General features: G+C 32.6%; 1 protein-coding gene across 1 annotated transcript in view; it reads right to left on the reverse strand.

Annotated features, from left to right (window-relative positions):
• Positions 1-2,230: 2,230 nt before the first annotated feature.
• Positions 2,231-23,071, reverse strand: part of LOC134684364 (short-chain collagen C4-like) — a 32,105-nt gene continuing 11,264 nt past the window's right edge. Inside the window, exons 2-4 of the mRNA XM_063543651.1 lie at positions 5,707-5,775; positions 4,531-4,767; positions 2,231-2,472 (exon numbers count right to left, since the gene is read on the reverse strand). Coding sequence (XP_063399721.1) covers positions 2,231-2,472; positions 4,531-4,767; positions 5,707-5,775 — 548 coding nt within the window. The remainder of the gene's footprint in view (positions 2,473-4,530; positions 4,768-5,706; positions 5,776-23,071) is intronic.

Here is a 23,071-nt window from a genome sequence, read left to right on the forward strand (position 1 = left end):
CCCACTTTTGTACTTGAGCTAACTTAAGCATTGTGTATAAGGTTCGTTAAATTTGCTTGAGGCGGTTAGTTTTTCTCGTTTGAATTGTTTTACATTGTCATTTCGGGGCTGACTATGCGGTGTTGGCTTTGCTCATTGTGAAGGCCGGACGGTGATCTTTATTTGTTAATTTCTGTGTCATTAAGTCTCATGTGGAGAGTTGTCTTTTGGCAACCATACCTGATCATCTTAATACATTTTGTGTACATACTTTATATTAAGTAAGAAAACACAAACGATAAAGTCAGTATTTTCCCCATTTATATAGGGCATATCAGGAAAAATGAGGCTACCACAATTCATACTTGACCCGTGTTTTGTGGTATACTCACATATGAAAGCTTCATACCATTTTTTAAGGCAAACTACAGTTAAAGAACGGATATAAAAAAAATCAGCAGTTTTTCCATTTCCAAAGGGGCATAACTCTAGAACAGTAAAAGTGACGCAATCAAAAACTCAAGCTTGATCTGGGTTATGCGGTAATAAGCATTCTGTTTAAGTTTCATAACATTGGGTTTGGGCGAACTATAGTTAGAGAATGGAACCAATGTTTGGAATTCATCTGATAGTTTTGACAATTGGTAGAGCTCAATATCCTGCTGTTGGCAGATTTTCTCTCTTTTTAATGGTTTTAAAATAGACATTTTACTCCGTATGTTCTATTTCAGTCATTTTAGCCATCTTGGTTGGTAGGTGAGGTAATCAGATAAGATGCCCTAATGATGATTTTTCGAAGTTCAAAATGAAACCTTAAAAATATACACATTTTCATACCGGACATAAAGCAAAACGGACCAAAAGTAACGGACAAAAAGCAAAAATGTCGGACAAAAAGCAAAATAATCGGACAAAAGGCAAAACGGACAAAAAGCAAAATTATCGGACAAAAAGCAAAAGCGGACCAAAAGCAAATTGCGGACAAAAGCATCGTATCATACGTGCAATCAGACGATTAATTAAAATTAGTGTTGTCAAATCGTACACTTTTGCCTAACCGGTTACTCGGATAATCGTTCGACCGATTAACCGGTTAACCGGTAGTTTAAGTTGGTGTTTGAAAGCCTTATCACATAAATACAAGATGTGGTATGCGTGTCATAACCTTTCATCCAAGACATAAATACGCTTTCAGAATCGAAGTTTTTCCTTTAGCATTATAAGGCTTGTCCGTGAGGATTCCTGGCGTAGTTTGACTTTTAATAATCAAATATCCCGTATCAACTATAACGTTTGTACAAACTTCAGATTGTAAAATTGAATATGTCATATGTCTGAAACCGATTATTCTTTCCTTTTCTCTTGTTGTCTCCGAAAATAATGCGGTGTCAGGTGTGAGATGTAGTATGATTGCCAATAAGACAATTCTCTACAAGAGACCAAAAATTACACAGAAATTAACAACTACCACCGTACGGCCTGTTTCTTTACTGTGTTTTTTTTTCTTTTAAGCGTGTTACTCGTAATTGAGTACATTCACATTGGACTGCAACCCACAATTTTATTTGATTTAAAGTAAGACTAACCCTTGCGCTACCGAGATTGCACATTTAGATGTAGGTTTACACAATATTAGATCAAAAATGAAATAATGAAGTAATTAGTAAAGTTTAATCTCATTACTGATTTAAAGTTACTGTTAAAAAATGTATACTATACTAATTATGTTTCTTTAAGATCCTGCCCCGAAATCTAATCAATTTTATTTATTTAGGATTAACAATAGCAATCAATTTACCTGACAATTGATCTGTCAAATTAATTAACACAACGACAATTTATATGATTTCAATACAGATTTAAATCAAATCTATCAAAATTGAAAAAAGTCCGGTTAACCGGTTAGCGTTTTTGGTATTCGGTATTCGGTCGTTCGACCGAGTAACCGGTTAACCGGTTAACCATTGACAACACTAATTAAAATAATGAGATGATGTGGTATTATTGCCAATGAGTCAACTCATTACAAGCGACCAAATGACATCTATAGAAGTTAACAAATATAGGTCCACTGTATGGCCTTCAACAATGAGTAAAACATATACCACATCCTTCAATTCTTCAACTTAGAGACAAGATTAACAGCTAAATCATTAAAATAGACATGTTACATAATATATATAAGGTAGAAACGTACGTCATGCTTTTATTTAAAATATATTTGAAACTCTGCAGTCTAATGATAGTCATTTTACTTGGTGCATACCACACAATAAACGTCTGCCGCTTCGGTGTATGGGGGACATCTCAAACTACCACAGCTGGTTCTTATTGGATAGAAGAGAACACTATTACTTTCATGGGATGATCTACTGTCGAATGGTTCGGCATTTACATCAATACATGCGTAATTAGTCCTTTTTTGGATGTAATGATTGGCCATTAAGTATCCTTCATATTCAACATTCCAGTCTTTATAGCAGGTTTTTCTGCCTGTAAGTATATGAAAATATATGTAGATAGCTAGAGATATATCGGTAGATGATAATTCTTATATTGTGAAAGTCCTCAAAATTACTTTAGGACGTACGTTGAATGGTTAAAGAATTGCTTAGCATATCACACTGTTATTCAAATAATTATAACAAATTCGCATCCGGTTGCAGTGAAGTAGGTACCGTTAATAACTTTATTCCTGACAATTTGTCTATTGGTTTGTATCGGGCCATAGACAATTTATTTAGTCAAAATACTAAGGATTATATACCACAGGAATACATTATCTTAATTGTATTTGGCAAAATCATTCATCATTTTTATCTCTTCTTTTCAACTTCGTTCTTTATATAGGCTTTTAAATAGTTTGATTCGAATATAAAATGTCTTCTGTTCATGTCTTTTCGTACTCTTCAATGTTGATAAAAATCTCCTCATGGATACCTGAATTACAATTTTGTATGCCAGACGCGCGTTTTTTCTACAAAATACTCATTGTTGACGCTCGAATCGTAAAGGTTAAAATTTGTCACAAACAGTACAACAAATAAAAGACAAACTATATGTATTTGTGATTTTGTTTAAGGAAAGGCTTATTGTTCCGTCTATGAAAAAATAACTTCAACAATATATACAGAAGATTTATTACAATTATCCCTTAGTATCTATATCTAAATTTCATTTGGAAGAATTAAATCACGACAAAAAGTAGATGACTTCATAGTCAGAAGACACAATTATGTCTATGAGCTGATAGACAAAATTATACTTTTAGCCAATCAGAAGACGTTTTAAATCCAAAGTTAAATCATATCCCCGTATTTTAATAAACTATAGAAATACGTCAGTATTATTGAATCAAACTTCACCTTAGTGAATTGATCTTCATTAAAACAATATAACAGCAATATATCTTTTTCTTTTAAATGGGGAATATACTAGCACATTTTTTTCACGTTTACAACGAGGCAAACATTGGTGATAAAATATTTGTTTGTTTTGATACTGGAACACAATGATGACTGCTGTATCCATATCGTGACTATTTTGCCTATCATATCTGTTTTGTTCACACATCGTTTTAGATATAATGGAATTTGATGCTCACTGTCATACAAGTGAGAGGTTTGGCACTATAAAACCCGGTTAAATCCATCATCTTGTACATTTGAAAATTCCTGAACCTAGTCAGGAATATGACAGTTGTTGTCCATTCTTTGTGTTTTATCATTTGATTTTGCCATTTGATTAGGGACTTTCCGTTTTGAATTTTCCTAGTATTTTTGTACTTTTTCTTTTTTCTGTACAATATACTATAAAAAGGAAAGCAATGATTATCAAAAGTATAATACAGTACAACAGATAACACCAACCATTAACACCCAACTCCTCTGAGAAAATAGACGTACAATAAAGAACAAACTTCAACGAACAACACATGATTTAGACAGCGCTGAGGATGGACATTCAATTTGTGCAACACACCATCTGCTTTACTTTTCTAGACCGTAAAAGTAACCAATTTTCAACACACATTAAACCTGCACAGCCTGTTGCTACCCACATGATGAAAAATGATTTGAACGAGAAAAAAATAAGACGGAACTTGAATACGAAAGCGTGGTCGATTTTACAAAAGCTAGCTAAGTAAACCATATCTGTCTGTTGAATACTGTCGCATAAGACAGCAAAGTTCCAAAACAGCATTCCCAACAGGTTGTATAACTATGAAACCGCACTTGTGATGGCCTAGTAGCTACTGCAAATTATAAGAGCATCAGAAGAAAGATCTATGTTAACTGAATCCGTTAGTATAAATGTAAAGTAGGAAGAATATGTTCTTTTTATCATATATGACGTATTTTATATCAGAAAAATGTGTTGAAGGCCGTACTTTAACCTATAATGGTTTAATTTTTGAATTGTTGTTTGGATGGAGAGTTGTCTCATTGGCACTCACACCACATCTTCCTATATCTATTAACACTGTTGTTGTTATTCAATAAGCTTTCGAATGATTTTTTCTCATAATTCTATAATGGCACGCATATTTACCAGGGACTATAAGTATAGAAGACCTCTGCTTCCTGTAGCAGACAACACATGGCACCTCTTTATATCTCAAATTGTCCGACATTCCATGTGGTTTCCTATCTGAATTTATATAATATTCAGCACCATGAACCTGAGAATTGTCGTATAGCTGGTGTTCTCCATTTTCTGGATCATTTGGAAGACAAAGATTATTAACACCACCGCCTTCATTATTGTATTTGTTACCACCAGCTTGGCCTGCACAGAAATGTAAATGAAAATAATCATACACAAAAGACAAATTAAACAGATATGAATGAAGAAAAATGAAATTCGCATTTGATGTATCAATCTTGCCACAGTATGCAATTTATTTCTGGTAGGTCTTCGTCAGTGAACATTTGTTGAGTTTTGTCTTGACCAATTTTACGTTCTTTTTATAATAACAAGACATCATGTGAGCTGAATTTTATAATGCAAAACTTATAACACTTTAAAGCAAGCCCAAATCTTGTCACATTCGTGCGTATAGGATTTTTATAAACAAAACTATACAATTTTATTGATTTATACTAGAAATTCAGCTATAAGAGTCCCCGAAATGACAATGTAAAACAATTCAAACGAGAAAACTAACGGCCTTATTTATATTGAAAAATGAACGAAAAACAAATATGTAACTCACAAACAAACGAAAATCCCTGAATTACAGGCTCCTGACTTAAGACAGGCACATACATACATAATGTGGCGGCGTTAAACAAGTAAGCGGGATCCCAACCTCCCCATAACCTGGGACAGTAGTATATCAGTACAACATATGATCGAACTATAAAAATCAGCGTAGCGGGTTATTTAACAGTGTGCACCATATTTCTTCTGTTATTTTTTCTGTTATTTTTGAATAGACAAAAAAAAATATTACAGTCATTTCTTCTAATTTAATTCTAAATTCCATTTTAAACCGTAGAAAACCAAGAAAAAACGTTGATGACGTCACGGTCGCTTGACTAAATTATATCTATTGGCTCATAACAAAATAACGTCAGCCAATCAGAAGACCCGTTACATCCAAAATCAAATTATTGAAAAATAAATAAAATGCGACGTTTTAAAGCCAAAATTTAGTCTTTTCAAAGTAAAAAGTAAAAATAAAGTCAAGGGTGCATCTTGATATCATAATACATTCAACTATACCTGTATATACTAGTTCAGCACCATCAGGACAACCTTTTCTTCCCCATCTGATATAGGTAACGCCAAATCCTGTTAAAAATATATATGATCCATTCATATTTAATGTACAAACACATTCTAATGGACGACATCAAAAGTTCAATGAAGGATAAAAAAAGTTAATTCAAATATTTTTTTTTCACTGACCTCTACCACATCTTAACTGAATTTAAGAAAAAAATGATTGTCCAATATGGATATATGTAAAATCAATGTCGGATAAACAAAACTTGCAGCAGTTTACCCCACCCCCAAACTATTTAATTTAAGTTTTTTGTATCCTCCATTGATCTTTTGATGTCGTCTCTAACGTAATTACACTTACGTATAAACTTAAGCTAATGAAAGAAAGGCGAAATATATCAAGCACGGTGGGTATGGTTGTCCTGCGAGAGAACGTTCTGTGCTGGTGATTTGGTCCTGTCAGGTGCTGGTGGGTCCTGATTCTGTGCTGGTGGGTTTGTTTACATTGTATCAGAACGGCAATGAAACGACTGTTTTGTTGCTTAATTATTCTCTGATGCGTCATAAGTACCATGCAAAGTATATTACAACAATATTATATTGAAAGTTCGTTATACGGAATTGTCCTGACGCTGTGGTGGCGATAGGAAAAACAGTTCTGGTTCTGTGCTCCTATGTCCTGGTTCTGTGCCTTTATATTTTAGTTAAACGTAGCATATATTCAAGATCATTGATCTGTACTGTTATTGACTAATTAACTGTTTTCTGCTTTTTTGAAATTGACATTGTTGTGAATCTGTTTACTGTTATTATGAGAGAAAAAAAAAAAACTTTTTTTTTTAAATTAACTGCTATCTTATTTTATGGCCTGTAAATGGAACCCTTCTTGCCCCTTTAAAGTTAAAAAAATATGTTTACGATTTTCGGGATTACGATCAATTTGCAAGATCACCAAAATACGTTGTAATTTATACAATACTTATATAAAGTAGATGATGTCACGGTGGGTATGGTTGTCCTGCGAGAGAACGTACTGTGCTGGTGATTTGGTCCTGACGGGTGCTGGTGGGTCCTGGTTCTGTGCTGGTGGGTTTGTTTACATTGTATCAGAACGGCAATAAAACGACTGTTTTGTTGCTTAATTTTTCTCTGATGTTTCATAAGTACCATGCAAAGTATATTACAACAATATTATATTGCAAAAGTCGTGCAAGTTCGTTAAACGGAATTGTCCTGACGCTGTGCTGGTGATAAGAAAAACGGTCCTGGTTCTGTGCTCCTATGTCCTGGTTCTGTTCTTTTACATTTTAGTTAAAAGTGGCATATATTCAAGATCATTGATACTGTACTGTTATTGACTTATTAGCTGTTGTCTGCTTTCCTGAAATTGACATTGTTGTGAATCTGTTCACTGTTATTATGAGAGAAAAAATACACCTTTTTTAAATATATTTTTTTTAAACTAACAGTAATCTTATTTATTGGCCTGTTAATGGAACCCTTCTTGCCCCCTTTTAAGATAATAAAATATGTTTATGATTTTCGGGATTACGATCATTTTGCAAGTCCACCAAAATACGTTGTAATTTATACAATACTTATATAAAGTAGATGATGTGGTATGTTTGTTGTCAATGGACAAATTTCCATAAGAAAACAAAGGAAGTGTGTGTTAACAACCATACGCCATCGTACGACCTTCAACAATAACCCATAAAAAAAAAAGGTTTTGCATAAAAATGGAGAGCAAAAATATAGAACAAAGAACTTTCTGAGCGTTTGAATCATGTCTTTAGCAGCTTAAACCACATTTGTTTGTGAACAATTGAGTGCTGACTATAAGAATGACAATAGTATTGCGGGTTTGTTTGTTTGGTGTTCTTTTTTGGGGGGGTGGGGGGTGGGGTGGGGGGGATAAGTTAGAGCGAGGTTACAGTGAAAGCTTGGAATAGTTTCCCGTAAGATTTAAAAGTTGTATTGTAAAAGAAAAATGTATCTTATAGCTATTAAGAATCACTTGCTGTAAGCTTTTCCAACAATTTTTTTTTTGTCTAAACTGTTATCAGGTTGGTTTTTTTTTTTTGAAAGTTCGATAGAACACTATTTTATGAAAGGGCAGGCTAGAATATGTCAGAGAATGAAGACGAGATAACATAGAGAACACTAATAAGATTAAGATTTCTTAGCTTTTTTTCATTTCAAAATAAATATTTTTGATAAAGAATTACGGGGGAGGAAGTGAACAATGTGTCCTTCTTTTCCATATATAAATATTTTTCATGAACAAAAATAAAATGTGCCTTGATTATAATTGAAAATGAGTAAATGGAAAAAAATACCCAACTAAAATACACTTTTATTTTGATATTGGTAATATCACTAAGCTTTTAAGTTTTGTGTGTCAAACACACCATCTCTGTAGTAATGACTCCTTACTAAGATATTTCACTTCATTCATTTTTTTCTGCATTTTTTTATGTTGTGAAATCATAGAATTATTATATTAAATGTAGCCTTAATTCATATTTAAAAAAACTGAATCTAAAGCCAGATATATCAAACATCTATCCGTTTTCAGGATTTTAACAATCAACAATAACACGCCTGGAAAGTAAAATGCGTACTCGGCTGTCTGTAATTGACCATTTTTAGACATCCCAGGCTCCTAAAAAAACAAGCCGGGATGGGGGTTCAAAGATGCAAATTAAGTGCTTATATCAATAGTTTATCTTTTCGTGTACGGTTTATGACCCCTCCTGTGGCCTGTCAATTCCGAAATGTGCAAACTGCAATAGTTTCAAAACAGCACAGACAATGAATAATAGAGATATAATTTTGTACATATATCAAGGGGAAACTTCTTGCATTTTTAATTTTTAGCATTATTATTTATAGTTCATTATTGTATTTAGTAGAAAAAGAGAATTTAGTGAAAATAAAATCACTATTTTTGTAAAAAATTCGCAAACCTTTGTACAGAGATTTTTGTTATGTTTAGCATGGGATCAACACAATGGTTCATTACCGAGTTAGAAAAAATCAAAATGTCTATCTACCTTGCACATTTCAGAAAATTCAGATCAGATAACGAAACTGGTTCCAGCAACATTTATAAGCAATTTAAGATTGTGACACACACAGTTTCCATTCACCACAAATATTCTCGTTACAACGAATCATTTTAAATACAAAAATACGTGTTGCATGCAGCCTTTTGTTTATCTATTACTCTATGTATACGGATAAAGTTATTAAAGGCAGAAGGGTCATCAGGGTGAGGAGTCCATGTCATCTGAAATAAATGCTAAGCATAGATCTAGAAAGCGACATATAATCATGACATTAAAAATGTCTCTTCTTTTCGACTTTTTTCGAACAAATTGACACATAAAATGAATTATATAGTATTGTGGAATTTTTAACTTATTTTAGATACTATATATTGTTATCTGATATTGGACGAAAGATGTTACCCTTTTATGTTATTATGTAATACAAGTTCAGATCATTTGAAAACACATATTAAACAGCCAAATGGATGCACAAGAGCTAAAATAGGAGTCATAGATCCTGTTGGCAACAATTATCTGGCTAATTTTATTGATTTTGTAACATTTGTTTCAAATATGACCAACTTCTTATCCAAAATCACCAGCACCGTATCAGGACCCACCAGCACAATGACAGGATCCACCAGCACAGTATCAGGACATGAATAAATTGAGATAATGCTAAATTTTAATAAATTGCAATGTTTTTTCACAAAATTGTTTTGTCGTGTGGATTGTGGTATAGAAAGCGGACTCTATGAGCATTTTGGTTTTATTTTTTCAGTTCGAGATTTTCTGAAAATGAGCATTTTTGTGTTACGCTTACTGAAACAGTTTAGAGGGTCATTTTTTTAATGGTTTATACATGAACCCATAAGAAACGATATTGAAAAATCTCAACTGTTTTCTTCCATTATTTATGAATGAAAACGTCAAAAATCATCATTTTCGTCTTTGTTTACATTTTTTCATTGATCACCAGCACCCGTCAGGACCGAATCACCAGCACAGTACGTTCTCTCGCAGGACAACCATACCCACCGTGGATGTGGTATGTTAGTTGTAAATGGACAAATTTCCATAAGAAACCAAAGGAAGTATGTTTGAATCATATGTCTTTAGCAGCTTAAAACATATTTGTTTGTTAACAATTGAGTGCTGACTATAAGAATGACAATAGTACTGCGGGTTTGTTTGGAATAGTTTCCCGTAAGATTTAAATGTTGTATTTAAAAAGAAAAATGTATCTTATAGCTATTAAGAATCACTTTCTGTATCTGTAATATAAGATTTTTTCAACTTAATTTTTTTGTTTGAACGATTATCAGGTATTTTTTTCGAAATTTCGATAGAGCACTATAAAAAATTACTATTTTATGAAAGGGCAGACTAGAATATGTCAGAGAATGAAGACGAGATAACCTAGAAAACGCTAACAAAACTAAGATTTCTTAGCTTTTTCATTTCATAATTTTTCTTTTTGATAAAGAATTACGGGGGAGGAGGTGAACAATGTGTCCTACTTTTCTATATTTAAATATGTTTATGAATTAAAATCAAATGTGCCTTAATTATAATTGAAAATGAGTAAATGGAAAAAATACCCAGCTAAAATACACTTTTATTTTAATATTTGTAATATCACTAATCTTTTAAGTTTTGTGTGTCAAACACATCATCTATGTTGTAGTGACTCCTTACTAAGATATTTCACTTCATCCATTTTTTTCTGCATATTTTTATATCGTGGATTCTTAGTATCATTATATTTAAATGTAGCCTTAATTTATATTTAGAAAAAACTATATCTAAAGCCAGATATATCAAACATTTTTGATTCCATCTATCCGTTTTTAGGACTTTAACAATCAACGTAAACACGCCTGGAAAGTAAAATGCGTACTCGGCTGTCTGTAATCGACCATTTATAGACACCCTCCTAAAAAAACAAGCATGGGTGGGGGTTCAGAGATGCAAATTAAGTACTTAGATCAATATTTTATCTTTTCGTGTATGGTTTATGACCCCTTCTGTGGCCTGTCAATTACGAAATGTGCAAACTGCAATAGTATCAAAATAGCACAGACAATGAATAATAGAGATATGATTTTGTACATATATCAAGGGGAAACTTCTTGCAAAGCATTATTATTTATAGTTCATTATTGTATTTAGTAGAAAAAGAGAATTTGGTGAAAATAAAATCAGTCTTTTTGTAGAAAATTCACAGACCTTTGTACAGAGATTTTTGTTATGTTTAGCATGGGATCAACACAAGGGTACATTATCCTTAAAAATCTATTTAAAAGTATTTGAAACTTACGTTTGCTTTATTTATTGTGTCTTCAATTTCAAAAATTAAAATATCTCGTAGCTTCATACTACCAATTGAGTAAAAAACAAGTATATAAGTTTAAAAAAGAAATTCTTAGATTAAACACCAACATTTTATTTTAAAAGGTCATAACAGTTTGAAACAATACAAATCTACACACACAGTATAATCTGGGTACAATTTGAAGATAAAAACTTTGCACATAACTGCTATTATGTATGTGTTATATATTTACCGCCAGAAAATTCCACAAGGGCTGTGAATATTCATGATTTTTTTGATATTTTAATGACAAACATATACACAATCCCACAAGGAAAACCATTTTATATTTGTGGTGATTGGAATAGTCGTTGTTCAGATTTACCGGACTCTTTTGGAGGAATAGACAAATTGCCACAAAGAAATGTGGTAGACTTTCAGCATAATGGATATGGAAATATTTTTTGTGACTTTTCAACAAATGTAAATTGCTGTATTTTGAATGGTCGAAAAACTTTACATAATGATTTCAAGTTACATTTGTATCTACTAGAGGAATGAGTGTGGTGGATTTTTGTGTTTTGCCATATGAACATTTGGATAATTTAATTATTTCAACAATTTTAATGTAATCAGAACAAGTTCAATAGTTGAACAAATTCATACATTGGGAAAATACGACTTGAAGAAAGCTATGCCCGATCATTCATTACTAACTTGGGATTTTACCTTGAATGTTGACTCAAATTGCTGTATAAATACACAGACAAGAGGAACGTCTGTGACAAAGAAAAAATATGATACAAGAAATTAACCGGAAGATGGGTTGTGTCAAGAATCTACTATCGCTGAAATTGATAATGCCATTCGTTTTTTAGAAAATTCCATTGCCGATCAAAGTAATATTGATTATATGTAGGAAAATTTTGTGAAAATCGGTAAAACCGAAATGTGTAATAAATTACCGGCTAAAAATATTGTTCTATCAAATGGATTTAATATAATTAATAAAAGAAGAAGGTGTAAAAGAGAATGATGGAATGCGGAGCTTACTTTATTGTGGAATGAAGTGTGTAAAGCCGAAAAAGTGTGGATTAAATATAAAATTAAGCGTAAAAAACGCGAGTTGCGACATATATTTGTGAATAAACGTAGGATATTCGATAAGGCCGTTCAAAGTCCTAAACGAAAATATTGGTATTCCTTACAAAAAGATTTAATAAAGGAGTTTTGGAGGAAAATTGGTAAAATAGGAGTTGGTAGTGAACGCCGAAGTTTTCCCAATGGAAGTGAAATTATGTGATGAGTAAGTATCATGTGATAAAAATGTAGTGTTAGATAAATTGAAATGTGAATTTTCTAATATGTTATATAGAAATAATCATAATAGTGTTGAATATATTCATAGTAATGAAAATGTGTATGATGATTATCTTGATAGCTTTATATCATATGAAGAAGTGTATTTTGTACTGTTGTCTTCAAAAAATGGTAAATCGCCTGGCTGTGATGAAATTACGGTTGAACTTTATAAGAATCAAACTGCATTGTTAGCTTTAACTCTAATTTTTAATATTTGCTTTAACTCTGGTAAGATACCTGCTTTATGGTCGAAAGGTATCATTACTCCGATTCCAAAGAGCTCTACTGCAGATCCAAGAGACCCTATGGCATACCGTGGAATAACTTTGGCTCCTGTATCTTATAAACTTTACTGTGGTGTATTAAACTCTCGTCTTACTGTTAAACTTGATGAACCTAATTTTCTTCATGATGAACAAATAGTGGAGTGACAAATCAGGAAAAGTCGCTTAGTTAAGGAGTTTAATGCACCGGAATACCTCACGGCTGAAAATTCACATGAAGATAGAGTAAACATTATACTTTCATTTTAGCCCTGTCGTAGAGTTTTCCCACGGTGCAGTTTGTTGTAAAATTGTTTAAAAGTGAGATTTTCTGATTTTTTTCTTTTTCATTTTCAAACACGAGAACGCTTATAATAAATTCCGGAATGGAGATATCATGAACATATTTGGTATCAGATGAAAGAGTGATGTGACAGCTTTTATTTCACATCAAACTTTAATATCATACGAGCATATAAATTGAGTTAATTGTACGATTTTCAAATTATGTAACATTTTTGTCAATCTTACCGTCTGTCAAAGTCTATTACATTTCTTATAAATATCACCAATAGTAAATTTTCACAAAATATAGTGGAACAACCAATACTTAAGAAGTTTTGATACATACAAGTTTGATTGAACATAAAAATCAACTTTTACGAGCATTTTTATAAAACTCATCACATAGCAGTATTACTACTCAATTTTCACCTCAATGATTCATGTAACGTTCCCTTTTCCTATTTACCCCGATCATATGAAATGCAATGAATTAAATATGCATTTTCTTAAGTTTTATAAAAAAAGAATATATATTTGTATCAATAGTTGTGTCGATGTGCTTGAATAAATACAGATGCTAAGTTTTAATAACTTTTGAGGTGCTTTTATTCTTGTTTTTCGAAAATACCAATTTTCAACCACATTGGAACACATCTGAAAAATTCCGGAAAATTATTGTCGGTGCGAATTCCATTCAATAGTGGGTCTCATTGGGTCTAAGCGTGACGCGGGATTGCCGATTTTAAGTAAGGTAGCACTCCACAGTTAGAAAATAAAATTAAAAATGAGCCCCCAAATGTTTTATCATCTCCTATTCCTGGATTTCTAATACATTAACCTAACTGTTTATGTTGTACATGTGCATATGTATGTAATCAGTATCTTTCATAGATTCAATTTACAAAAGTTAAAAGGATGAAAATTAATTCCTTTTATGTGTATCCATGGCAACATTCTGCATTTTTTTACCATAAAATATTGTAAAAAGGGGGGTGAACATGTCATATATCCCCCCAAAATTTGGATCAAACTAGAATTTCAATGCCTTTGAGTGATACCTTTTTAGAAACTGTTTTCTTAAATCTTCCTAATGATCAAATAAAAAATGGGTGTCTTTCGCCTCATTTTTTCGTAAAATCCAATCACAAAGTTCGTGCGATAAAAAGTTGGAAAAAAACATTGCAATAATTGCCGGACCAATGTATGGTATGGACATGCAAATACGGACTGTCATACAGAAAACAGCCTATATTACCTACATTACATAACCTTGATGTTCATATAAACCCAATACAAAGGCTATTTTAATACTCAGCTATCCAAAAATGAATTGTATTGCACACTAGCTCTCATATTTGAAAAATCCACAGGGGCCAAAATGCGAAACTACACACCTAACTGTGGAGTGCTACCTAAGCGTGACACGTGAAAGTCAAATTATTGTACCTTGAAAACGAGAAAGTCTAGCTGGACACGGGAATTTACATTAAAAAGAGAATTGCTTACGTATATAGTGTAATGAAGCGGGATACAGGAAACTGACAAAACAGTAAGCGGGATCCTGGATCAGAACCCCTAATGAGACCCCCTTAATAAGAACGGGTAAAGTAGCTTAGATCATGTTATTAAGCCTTTACATGTTCAAGAAGAAAACATGATCATGCATTTGAATTAGTGAGAGAGATTCTCAGAAAAAAACATGCATGAAACGATGAATCAACTTTCGTTAAAACACGCTTCATGGCATATTACAATAACTGGCCTGGTATAAAATGTCTATTAGAGACAAAATGCATACAACAAGCTAAGCAATTAAGGTATGTTGAGTCATTTGAGCGTGCCAATATTGTTTACTTTTAAATGACGCAAATTATCAGGCAGGTCATCTAATGGACAGTTTACTCGTAATACATAACTTCAAGGACAAGCCGCTTCAACATTCAGCATACATTGTTAACTATTTGATGAAATTTTAAAAATTCATTTGCTTCTGATGTTTTAAATTAATCGGGACATGATGTTGCTTTTCAAATACTACTGTACAGCATGTCTACTTTATTAAGTCTACAGGATGATCTGTTAGCGAAAGAAAGAAAAAAACATGTTCGTTGTCGTATAGTTTGTACCATTTACATTTGTTTACAGATATTGCAATTTGTGAAAAAAATTATGTGAAAAGCTGTTTATGATCGTTCGAGATTTCAAATGATTTCTATCTTTACAATGAATTCGAACCTCTCTTGTAAATATTTTGCCTGGTTCAAATGAATAATGATTACAATGCACTCTCGTTTTGATACTGAACCTAAATGTATACTTAGGCTGAGTGTACTACCCTGATAAAAAAATATGGTATTGGTATTGTCCAAAGTCTTTATGTAAAATGGTACAACAGTAATTGGGATTTGGCCAATGACTGCTTTAAAACCATAAAAAAATAATTGTGGTATTGGATTGCCAATTCGCCACAAAAGACAAAAAAATACACAGTCATTTACAACTATAGGTTACCGTACGCTCTTACAGCTGGATGCGATATGTCTTGTACAATCGAAATTGGCAAAAGAAGACAATAACAAGGGGTCGGGAAAAACATGCATGTATAAAAATTTGTCATTCTAACTGGTTCTTATATTGACACATATTTTGCAGTGAAAATCACTTCCCCGTGTTCACCGCGGATCAAATGATCCCAGAAGCAATTAATGGTCAATCAGTACATGGTGATCTGAATAAACTCACAAGTATTGTCGGCGCCATACAATGACATCCTCTTTTTTTTTCTAGTATTCCGTTACCTTTTCAAATTGATGTGCATATTGATGTCTAGGGAAAGTATATTATAATTATACATTGACAGCAACTTTTGAAGCGTAATATCCATGTGAATATTTATTCACATACATATCGGGCTTTCAAGTTTGCTATATATTTCATTGTTTATAGCTATAAGAAGATATGGTATTAGTTCCAATGAGACACGAAGGTCATTTAACCCTTAAAGGCCAAAGTACGGTCTTCAAAACGCAGCCTTGGCTCGCACCGAACAGTAAGGGCTCCAAAAAATTGAATAGTGTTAAACCAATGCAATGGTATAAGCTATATAAAAACGAGAAACGAGAAACATTTATTAACCAAATCAACAAACGACAACCTTGTCTGTTATTGTTTTATATAAAATTTAAAAAAAAAGGGGGGACACATCTTATCGATGTGCAATTGGTCTAGTACCGATTTATTTATTAAAATAAAAACAAACTTCATGTACTATAGTTTCATGAACATGAGGTCTCATTTTTATAGTTCTTACATCCTTTTAAGTCTAAATAATCAGAAAAGAATTTCATCATTTTTTTCCATAACACCATGGACAAAGTGTAAACTTTACAGTTCCTATTTCTCCTCTGTTCTTTATGGTATTTTAACAAAACTTTCCCAAAAATATCTTTATATGTGGCTATATATTATTGCAAAGCTAAATCTTAATCATGAATATTTTTTGTCGATAATTTCCGTAAATAAAGATATTTGTTTCATTTTCGTACATGTTGCAAGCGAGGGTACGTATCACTAATATCTAGTAATCAGACATAAATATGACTAGCTGTATTTGTGGAGCATTCTAAGCGCATGCTTCCATCGAAAAAAAATCTCAGTTAACATGAGAGACTACCGAGAAATTGTCCAAAATGTCTAAAATTTGCAATTTTTTAAAATCCCCCCTTTTGACCTTTAATCGCAATTATCAAAAATCTGCACCACTTTGGCATTCTACGACATGCCTTACTAGAAGGGTATTATATTTATCTTCAAAATAAGACCAAAATTAGCCGTGAGGTATTTCGGTGCATTAAATTTTTAAATTTACCTTAATTGTCACCGTACTAAAAATGGTTTCAGAAAGGGACGAAATACTATAGACCATATTTCTACTTTGACTACTGTCATAGAAACACGTAAATTGCGTAAATTATCAACATATATAGCATTTATAGACTTTAAAAAAGTTTACGACTGGATAAACTGAGATTTGCTTTTTGGTAAATTGGAAAATTTAGGTATAAGTAGTAAAATGTTAAATGCTATTTTTTCACTTTATAGAAATGTATATTCATGTGTAAAAGTAAATGGTAATTTTACTGATTGGTTTGAGGTTAAATGTGGTTTGAAACAAGGGTGTATTCTGTCTCCAATTTTGTTTAACATTTTTATTAATAACCTTGTAGATGAAGTTAAAAAAAATAGATATTGGAGTAAAAATTGATGATGAAAAAATTCGTGTACTACTTTATGCAGATGATCTTGTATTTTTAACAGAAAATAAGAAAGATCTACAAAAAATGTTTGATACTTTAAATATATGGTGTTGTAAAAATGATTTAGATGTAAATCTAGAGAAATCAAAAATTGAACATTTCAGAACTCAGTCTACACCAAAGACAAATTTTACTTTTGTACTTAATAATAATGATATGGAAATTGTTCCTAGTTATACTTATCTAGGTTTACTGTTGTCAGAATGTTTAGATTACAATTGTATCATGGCTAAGGCAGTAGCTAAATCTGCAAGTAGGTCATTAGGTTTACTAATAGCTAAATGTAAAGCTTATGGAGGTTTTCAATTTGATACATTTACAAAACTTTTTGATACACTTGTTATGTCTGTAATTCAATACGGTGCCTTAATTTGGGTCACCAGGATTTTTCTTGTATTAATGCTGTAAAAAATAGAGCAATGAGATTTTTTATGGGTGTGGGTAAATACACCCCTAACTTAGCCTTATATGGAGATATGGGTTGGATGCCCAGTATCATATCTCAGTGGACGTGTATTTTTAGATTATGGTCGAGACTTACTAAACTGATGTCTCATTGTAGAGTTAATAAAAAGGTTTTCTTGTGGGGCAATAAATGCTGTAATAGTAAATTTAAAAATTGGAATTATAGAGTCAATGTGAAATTTAAAGAAATGGATATGGAGTTTTTATGTAATACTGATGTTTCTATTGATAAAAATACAATTAAACAAATTGAACATGAAAATTTGTGTAGATATAAAGAGAAGTGGTACTCTGACTTAATGTACAATGAAAGAAGTAAATTGAGAACGTATAGAATGTTTAAGCAATGTTTTAATAGAGAAAAATATTTATGTATTAATATGCCTGAAAAATATAAGAGTGCATATGCTAAATTTAGATGTGGGGTTGCACCTCTGAGAATAGAAACTAGTCGATATGAAGGCATTATGGTTGACAATAGATTATGTTTTAATGAGCAATGTAAGAAAAATAACATTATTGAAGATGAGAAACATGTGTTAATTAACTGCCCAGTATATGCAGATTTACGAGCTATTTTATTTAGACATGCTAGCTCTTTTAATTGTGATTTTGTTCATTTGTCTGATGATGATAAATTCAAATTTTTATTCACTGATGAAAATGTATGTTACTTTTTAGCCAAAATCTGCTATGATGTATTATTATGCCCGCGTCACACTGTCCCGATTTTTACGCTGATGGCAACACGATTATGGATATTTTCAAAAATCGGGACTGATTGTATCCAGATCGGGCTATTCGTAGTGCCATCTTTAATCATCGTAGAACCATCGGCCACTTTTTCTAGCCTTCGGGGACAACGTCGGGAAGGGTTCTAAATTTTTTAACATGTTAAAAAATCCCCGAAGGTGCGTCCGATTTTGAGGGTTCGTATTGAGTTCGTATCACCATCCCCATCATCGTAATGTCACCGGGAATGCATCTTTGAACATCGTATTGCATTTGTGTTTCCATCGTTTCAATCGGACAGTTTTGACATTACGATGTCTACACGAATGAATCACGAAGCTACCCGAAGGACTTACGATGGCAACACGACTTCATGAAGACCTCGTAATCCCGTCGTGTTGCCATCGAATAAAAGTACGAAGGCGACAAGATGGAACTACGACGGCAATAAATCCAGCTAAATGTAAGTTAATTTTCGCGATAAAATACATGTAAATGCAATGCGCGATATGCACGGTCAGTTTAATACGACAGCTAAGAAAGACGTTCACAAAACACGAAGCTCATATGATATGATTCTATGAGAACAAGACAGGCGACAGCGTTGTTTCTATTAATTCAAATGGAACAAGAAGAGCAGCTATTACAGGCTCATGATTTACTTTTACAAATAAAATATTATTTTTGTCAATATTTCATATCAAGTAACATAATGAAAATCATAAACGCGCCTCTTACACCAACACTGCAGGTACACGTATATACGGAAACCAACTTTTTCTTCATTATTCTGATTTTTTATGTATCGTCTGAGTTGTTGTCACACGAATGTTTACTCCATAGCCATTTTGTTTCTATATGTCATATTTTGACGCATTTGTTGCTTTCCCCACATCCTTCCTTTTGCCTATATTATTATGATATTCTCCTGGAAAGAGCTCTTTTTGAATAAAAGGGATCAACGAACCCATTACCTTACCTTTAAGATAGATCAGTAAACATGGGCATACTTATGGGTGATTATTCAGACTAGTGCAAACATTTTAATATTGTCTTTAGAACCAGCAGGTAAAAAAATGAGCAAACAATTTCCTGTGTATTATGATATTTCAAGGAGAAAAAAAGAAGTACATCTGCATGAACTTGACCTTTGGCCTTGAACGTAAAAAATGTCAGATCATTACAAGGAGGAACAATATACCAAATGTGGTATAAATCTTTTGAGGCATATTGGTTTTAGAGTGTCCACAATTTAAATGCATCGTAAGCTGTACACGACGTCTTTTAAACATCGTACGGCCATAGCGCCATCATCGTAATCCATCGTGTAGCCTTCGTAGTCCATCGTGTAGCTTTCGTGATCCATCATGTAGGCTTCGGCTGAAATATGAAGCTTAAATACCCGTCTTCTGTTAACCTTCGTATGTCCATCTTTTGCTATCGTATATAATTTCGGCACCATCGTATAGACTATGTTATTCCTCGTATTTGCTATGGTCACTTTTTGGAATTTTAACGAGATCGGGACCAACTTCGTACGAATTTACAATTTTCGCATTCGGGTGTCCATCGTATATAAAAATCGGGACAGTGTGACGCGGGCAAAAAGAAACGGTATTTTATATAGTTGTAGATAATAATGTGTTTTGTCGAAATTTTATAGTCTCTCATAACTCTTTTTAGAGTGGCTCATGTTGTTTTAAATATTACTGTTATTTTATTAATGTATAAATGTATGTCAATTTTGAGGTGAGACTCTAATAAAGTATTTGTTTTGTCTTTTCTTGTCACAATAAATTATACTGGTCAGCTGGTTATCAACCCGAATCACTATAAGATCATATATAGGCTCACCTGTGTCGAGGGGTCGTGTGAGGTTCATTTATTGTCTTGGCGTCCCCAATTACAAAAAGATATTTTCTGAAATTACTTGACCAAATGTTACCAAATGATTTTTCAAGAGTGAATCTAGGAAAAACAATATTCATCAACAAACATGACCACTGTCTGTTAAAATGTATTCGAGTTTTTAGTGACAGCCGATTCCATTGAGTATGTAGGCAAAGGTAATATCTTTGGTTAGCTTGCTTGTTAGCTAAACCGTGAAGTCATTGTTAGGTAAGGTATACTACCCTCCTTTCGAAGTAGCCTGGTCCTACAGACAGAAAGATGTGTCATTTGTCGGACTTGTCTACTCTTAAAGTAGGGTAGTTTGCATAACCTAACAATGACTTTTCTGTTCAGCAAGCAAGATAACCAAATATATTCCATTTGTCTACACACTCATTGAAATCGGCTTTAATATTGCAAAAGTTCAAGCAATTCGGGCAAAACTTACCGAGTAAAAAAAAATCAAAATGTCTATCTACCTTACACATTTCAGAAAATTAAGATCAGATAACGAGACTGGGTCCAGCAACATTTATAATCAATTGAAGATTTTGACCCTCACGGTTCCATTCACCACAAATATTCTCGTTACAACGAATCATTTTAAATACAAAAATACCAGTTGCAGCCTTTTGTTTATCTATTAATATATGAATACGGATAAAGTTATGAATACAGCAGGGTCAACAGGGTGAGGAGTCCATGTCATCTGAAATAAATGCTTAGCATAGATCTAGCAAGCGACAGATAATCTTGACATTAAAAAAACTCTCTTCTTTTCGAAAAAAGTCGAACAAATTGACACATTAAATGAATTATATAGTATTGTGGAATTTTTAACTTGTGTTCAATTCATTGGTTACACCTTTTACTAGGATGACAATTCTGTCAAGTATGAGCTGGGTAAAATATTTCAGAAAAGAAGATGGAAATATGAAAGTTTCCGTGCGTCAGGTGCAACAGCATACGAACAGCTAACATGCCTCGTCAGGGTGGAAGCTAAAAAGTCCACGAAAAATTTAAAACCTTTATTCGTTTCAACAAAGATATTGAGATTTTGTTGAGGATAAAACCATCTACCACAACAGGAATTATTTTTTTAGAATGTACAGCTCCTCTATAAATATATGCAAAGCAAACCATTGATTAAATTGCTTGCTATGATTTTGTGGATGTTTGTAAACGACAGGTAAGTAGTCTGTTTACTATATACTAGAATTTGTTTGGACAATAAACATTAACTTCAATTCCTGTCAGTTTGTATTTGTCCAATCAAATCCCAGTTTGTACTGAAACTCCGCCTACCTATTGTTTGAAAACATCCAAGCAAGCATAGCAAGCAAGTCAAGTCAACATGCAAGGAAGAGCTGTACTATATAATGCAAAGAAGTGTTTAAGTCTTTCGCCAAAAAATACTATCAATTTCTTTTTGTCCTATAAACTTCCGTACCCTTTCCTTCCATGCATGATCATTAAATTGAACTGTAAAATATTGCTTGGTACCACTACCTTCTTTTAAATTCCTTTATAAGTCGTATGTAAACATAATCATGACAATAACTGTTGTGAGCACAAGATTCACTGTACACTTTTAAAGTTCTGCTTCATCAAACATTAAAATGTGAACTTAAGTTTTAAGACTTTTTTAATCGACACGGATTTTTGTTATTTTTGATTATCTATTAGTTGAAAATGCGGCTTTGAACTAGCTTTCAGTTCCTCCGGGCATTCGATGTTTAATAATGTGTGTCTTTGTGTTATTATTTTATGTGATAAATTGTTGTGTTGGTACACAACTGTAACAATGAAGAAGGAAATGAGGAGGGTTGGTTGGGTGGAAGTGGGAAGGGATGTGTGGAGCGCTAACAAACATGTCTATGCGGCATGTGCTTTGATCATTGTTGAAGCATCAATGAAAGGGGCATTTAATGACTTAATAAAACTATTCTTATTTTAGATACTATATATTGTTATCTGGTATTGGACGGAAGATGTTGTCCTTTTATGTAATTATGTAATACAAGTTAATTTCATTTGAAAACACATATTAAACAGCCAAATGGATGCACAAGAGCTAAAATAGGAATCATAGATCCTATTGACAACAATTATCTGCCCAATTTTATTGATTTTGTAACATTTGTTTCAAATATGACCAACTTCTTATCCAAAATCGCCAGCACCGTATCAGGTATGGCAAGCCGTTCTCGTCAAAACTATGTTTAAACCATTTTTCGAGAAATTTACGCATGGGTCCCTTTTAAAAAGTCTTCCAACTGTTACCCTGATTTCGCAAGTTAATCTTTTATATTTTTGTTACGTTTATATGCTATCATAGACACTTGAGTAAAAATTTCACTGCATTATTTGTTTTTCAGTGCAAATTGTTCCAATGTTTTCTTATAATTTTAATAAAGTTTTTCACCATTTGGTATAAATATTTTGTAATAAGAATAAGTGAGTATTTTTCTTGTCATTGTATTTCTAAAGGTTTTTTTTTATGAATAATTTGGAACCAAATCGAAGGACTAACGAATTCTGTCCACTAGTTGCTTTAAGCCTGTGTAACGTGTAAACCCGAGCAATCAAATGGTCTAATACTTAAATAGACAAATCATAGTTTCCAAAGTATATCCCGAAATATCAATCAGAATCGTTATTTGCAAGTCACTGCAATATTAA

The sequence above is a fragment of the Mytilus trossulus genome, chromosome 9 (genome assembly GCF_036588685.1).
Source record: "Mytilus trossulus isolate FHL-02 chromosome 9, PNRI_Mtr1.1.1.hap1, whole genome shotgun sequence".
In the NCBI taxonomy this organism is placed as follows: domain Eukaryota; kingdom Metazoa; phylum Mollusca; class Bivalvia; order Mytilida; family Mytilidae; genus Mytilus; species Mytilus trossulus.